The sequence below is a fragment of the Mizuhopecten yessoensis genome, unplaced genomic scaffold, assembly GCF_002113885.1.
Source record: "Mizuhopecten yessoensis strain PY_sf001 unplaced genomic scaffold, ASM211388v2 scaffold3645, whole genome shotgun sequence".
NCBI lineage: Eukaryota > Metazoa > Mollusca > Bivalvia > Pectinida > Pectinidae > Mizuhopecten > Mizuhopecten yessoensis.
This window is the reverse complement of record NW_018405148.1, coordinates 306,983-311,979: the sequence shown is the minus strand read 5'-3', so window position 1 is coordinate 311,979 and position 4,997 is coordinate 306,983. Positions and strand designations below refer to the sequence as shown.

Below are 4,997 nucleotides of genomic sequence, written 5' to 3'. Positions count from 1 at the left end.
TGTTACAGACCTACTGATAGCACACATAAACATTTCAGACATTTGTAACGATTCTGTGCTCCGTCGCAAGATCACTCAGTCACTTCAAACGCTTAATCAGTTTCACGCGTCTCGCATCCACGGTTCCTCAGTTTCTGACGACATGTCAAATAACGAGGCTGTTATAGAATCTACAGACTGTTGTCAGGTTCCCATACAATCAACAAATACATTCACGCCTGGATTCTTCACAAAATGAGCAAAGAGAAAAGTTCGAATTAACTTCCGAAAATAACACCCTCGTGGAGGGCAAGGTCGGATTTACGCTGTTCACTGTATTTGTCCATGCGCGAAATTTGTTCCGGGAAAAATCGAAACAATTTCAAATCTAACTTTCAGCTCAGAGTTCTATTAATAAACTCAAATCACTCTATAGACATATCATACGCAATTGTATTGATGCTGAATTGTGGAATAAAATTGAAGTGTTTGTTAAAATTTCAAAGTACTACTTTGTTTGCCAATCAGCACGCGACAATACGCTGTTCAAACTATTGAACGAAATTGTGTGGACTGTCTATAAGGCGGGCATTTTTAATTTTAAACATAAATTATAAGTTAAAAAAGAACATAAGAGGCAGAGAAAACGTAAATATAAGTATTGAACTGTTTTTGTATGATATTTATGATCTATTTGAATGACACAGCTTTGCAAGCAAACAAATCATAATGCGCTAGCGCGCATTATGTTGTTTGCTTGCAAAGCTGTGTAATTCAAAAAGATCATAAATACCATGCAAAAACAGTTCAATGCTTAAGGAAATCTCAGCGAACTCCTTGTTTTCAAAACGAACACATTCGGGTAGCCATAATGTGTATCTGTTTGACTGGATAAACAGAGCCTCAGATATGAAAAATTGAGGCGTTTACTCAAAACAATGATATCCAATATGTGTTGCACAATTGTCATGAAAAAATATAATTCAAAATAAAAATATATTTGCAATAATAATACTTACAACACCGTCCTTGTTTTTTTCCGAGTCGAAGCTGTCCAGAAACTCCCTAAGACACTTGTCTTCTGACCATTCTCCGGACACAAACTTGGGATGGAAACGGACATTGTACCTCAGCTTCAAGTCTTCTACAGTGACCACTCCGTCGCCTGTCCCGTCCATCACACCAAAAGCTTTGTCAATGAAGGACAACCTCGAGGCATTAAGGGGAGGCTATAACAATTAGGGTCAAAGGTCAGTATGAAGTTAACAGTCAAACGAAGTTAACAGTCAAACGAAGGTAAATACATGTACATCAAATAATGGTGTATCATTATAATTTTTACGGATTGTTGATGTTTAAAATGGCAAATATTACTCTCTCTACAACAGGATACGGGTCCAATATACAGTTTGTACCTGGGCACGCAACTACTATTAATATAGATCTTGTTAGAGATGTAACGTACCATGTGACGACTGGAAGTCTAACAAGATCAATATCAATAGTAGTTGCATGCCCCTTTGCTGTAACGCATTCCCGGGTCCCTGTTCCTGGCATCATTCTCCTAGATCCTCACCGATTGACATTATCTACAAGACTTGATTGACCAATGTTATCCTCGCCAAATTACCCAGGAAACCGATCCCTGCACCTGACCCCCATCCCCTAACCCGTGATACGGTACTCACATTGAATAACTTATTTTCCTCCTTTCCCAATAGTTGCGTTATTTACTTGGCCATCGTCCCCTTATCTCCAACCCTCTTCACCTACACCCACAACACCTTTTGCCCTAGATTTCGACTTCTGTACTCCCGACCCTACCCCCTAGCCGGATTAACGATCCCTAAACACCGAATCGACTGATTTGCAATCTCTTTACACCAAATATTAACCCCGATTTGAGTCCTTGGCCTCTTTCATGCCCTTTGTGTAGGATAGGGAAAGTCCGCCCAAGGGATTTTCAAATTTGGTAAAATTCGGGGATTTGCTGAAGATTTTGCATCAGTTTAAAAAAAAATGATGGTTGGATTTCATATGTCCTTTTACATAAACAATGTAAATTTCTCTCATTCCAATCACCAGAAATAGCAAAAAAAACACCATAAAATAGCGTCGTAGTTTCTGCATGGTGACATCGGAAGTGTTTCCGATTTCGTGCCGCCACGTCATTGCTGTTTGATTGTGGCGTCATGTTCGTAACATGGGGTGTACTTGCCCTGGACATTTTCTATCCTTGATTCGATTCTACTTACCCGGATTGGTTTGGTTTGGTTTTATATTATTTAACGTCCTATTAGCAGCTAAGGTAATTAAAGGACGTGCCTTTATGTGTATTGTGTAAGCGTGCATGTGTGTATGTGCCGGTGACATGTTACATATATGTTGGTGTAATTGCTTCCTTGTGATAATGCAGGTGTGATGCCGACTTTATAGTGCTATCTCACTGAAATACCATGCCGAAGGCACCCAGCAGAGCATCCCACCCAGACAAATTATACTGACAACGGGTGAACCAGTTGCTGCCATTACCCCAAATGCTGAACGTTAAGCAGGGAATAACAACTACTATTTTAAAATTCTTTGGTATGTTTCGGCCAGGGGACATCCTCGATATCCAGGGGTTTCGCTCACTTTCGCGCTCTACACCCCTGGAATATATCATAGCAAAATTGAAGGCACGAAGATAGCTGTTTGATTGGTCTCAGGTAAAAAAAAACCTGACCAATCGCTAGGCTGATACCTGTCCTTTGAAGATTACAAAGGAGAGACGCCCGACTTCAAAGCCTGTCAATTTTTACCGTTACGTGACCGCGAGATTCTTTGGATGTATAACAAAGGATCTAACAAGTCTTCTCGTCTCATCAACAAGGTGGCGCACACCGAGCCTTCAATTTTGCTATGACATATTCCAGGGGTGAAGAGAGCGAAAGTAATCGTAACTCCTGGATATCAATGATGGCCTGGGGACAGAACCCATTGCCTTCCTCACCTGGGCAAACGTTCAACATTAAAGCCAAATAAGTGAGGTGTTGCCAAGCAAGACGCTAGAAAACAAAAGTTAGTAAGAAGTAGAAAGAAATAGAAATATCCCAAATATTGCAATGGGTGAACCATATTTGTTTTGGTCGCTCTGGTGTCCCCTTATAGAGGACACAAAAGCAAATTCTGCAGGAGTTCCCACATTAGTCGCCTCTTACGATACATGCAGTGGGTAACAGTACGTTTATATTGGTACTTACCCGGAGAGCTGTGATGAATTCTTTGTAGCTGAGCTTGCCGCTGCCATCTTTGTCCATGCTACTGAATAGTGCTCTGATCTCGGAGTCCCCCATGTCGATCTGAAATATCTCGATGCAGCGCACAAACTCGTCTATGTCGATGGATTGGCTGCGATTTCGGTCGACGATGTTGAATAACCTACACGAGAATTGATAAACTATTTTGATCACAGGGGCCCGATGATTTGTTTGTTTGAAAACACCTGTTCTGCTGTCTAGAGAGTAGCATTAGACGTGTTAAGGATTATATAAACTCTCGATTAAAATGCTACTCCAATGATGGTATATACTAGTATTTAACGAGAGGTGATTTAAACAGCTAAAAATCTACTTTTGTTCTAAACGTAATAGATTAAGTTCAATCAGATATCACTGTAACAAATAATTAGGACCATGTGATTTTAATACCTACCCTTATACCATGAACTTTTTTTTATTTTTTACAAAAGACCGTATCAGACTCTTGATCATAATTAAATATATATCATTTTGTTGATTTTGCAATGCTAAAACACAATCACGATAGATATGATACGATAAATCGCTGCAGCTCCAGTATAAATATTATGGATTGGTATACTCAAATCAATGTTATATACGAGTTACCTCCCCCGGACTACTCTGTTTACTGTACATTTGTAAACCGGGAATTTTGGTTGACCTAGTGTTGCATATTGTTTGCTTGAAACAGTTTTCCTACTCTGGCAGATGCAAGTCCTTTAATGACCTTAGCTGTTAATAGGACTTTTAACAAAATAAAACCAAACCAAACCAATTTTACAACCTCCAATTATACCAATACAAGCACATATACATGTATACAAGAAGTCTTGCATCTTACGTCGCGGGGTAGGGATGATGATGGGCGGGCTGGATTGTCTATATGTAAGTAAGGTACACGTGCTATATGTAAAATAAGTATACTTAATTATATACAAATGAATCACCATATGTAAGTATAGTGTTCCGGCCTAAAACACATACGTATACATCTATCACTGTATACGTCGTACTCTGATCCATTAGAGTACACCTGCTCCACTTACCTTCCAAAGCCTAGTATGGCAGAAGAACCCCTCTCCAATAGTTTACTCCTTAGTTTTTCTATTGACGCCATATTGCAAAATTCGATTCAGCTACAGCCTAAGCCAGGTAGTATGATTACAGCCACAGGTATGTGTGTGTAAACAATCCTAGCTATGTACCGGTGAACTGGAGCGCGAACAGGTGTGTCCAGTGAAACTCCTAGGTGAAAATGTTTACAAACCTGTCGAAACACGAGGAAGTACAGACACTGATGATAGTACAGACATCGACTCGGTTTGTTTGTTTTCCGGTTTTTCAGTATTTGTTTACGATAAATATGGAATGGCTAAATGTTTAAAACTAAGAATTCCTGTATGTATACTTGAAGTTAAATAGCTACCTGTGACCGTCGGCGGTTATCTTGGATCAATACTTTGATAAATCATTCATTAAGCCTAGCTATATATATATATATAGCGCAGATGGAATACTCGTCCATGTGTTGTGCAGGTAGCGTTACTTGTTAACCATATTGATTAAGGCAGGGTTTGTTTCAATTATTCATTCAATTTGACATAAAAGATGCCAAGCACATTAACACGCCTTAGGGCACAAACTAAATGTTTCGGGTCAATATGATGTGTATTACTGCAATGCCTATGCCTTATATCGATGAACTACAGACAGGACAGAACTGGTGTCACTAATACT

At 39.4% G+C, this 4,997-nt stretch overlaps 1 protein-coding gene across 1 annotated transcript in view; it reads right to left on the bottom strand.

The window, feature by feature from the left end:
• The window catches only part of LOC110447881 (calcyphosin-like protein), a 5,619-nt gene extending 957 nt beyond the window's left edge, over nt 1-4,662 (bottom strand). The window contains exons 1-3 of the mRNA XM_021493847.1: nt 4,307-4,662; nt 3,222-3,399; nt 999-1,208 (exon numbers count right to left, since the gene is read on the bottom strand). Coding sequence (XP_021349522.1) covers nt 999-1,208; nt 3,222-3,399; nt 4,307-4,377 — 459 coding nt within the window. The 5' untranslated portion in view covers nt 4,378-4,662. The remainder of the gene's footprint in view (nt 1-998; nt 1,209-3,221; nt 3,400-4,306) is intronic.
• Nucleotides 4,663-4,997: the final 335 nt, after the last annotated feature.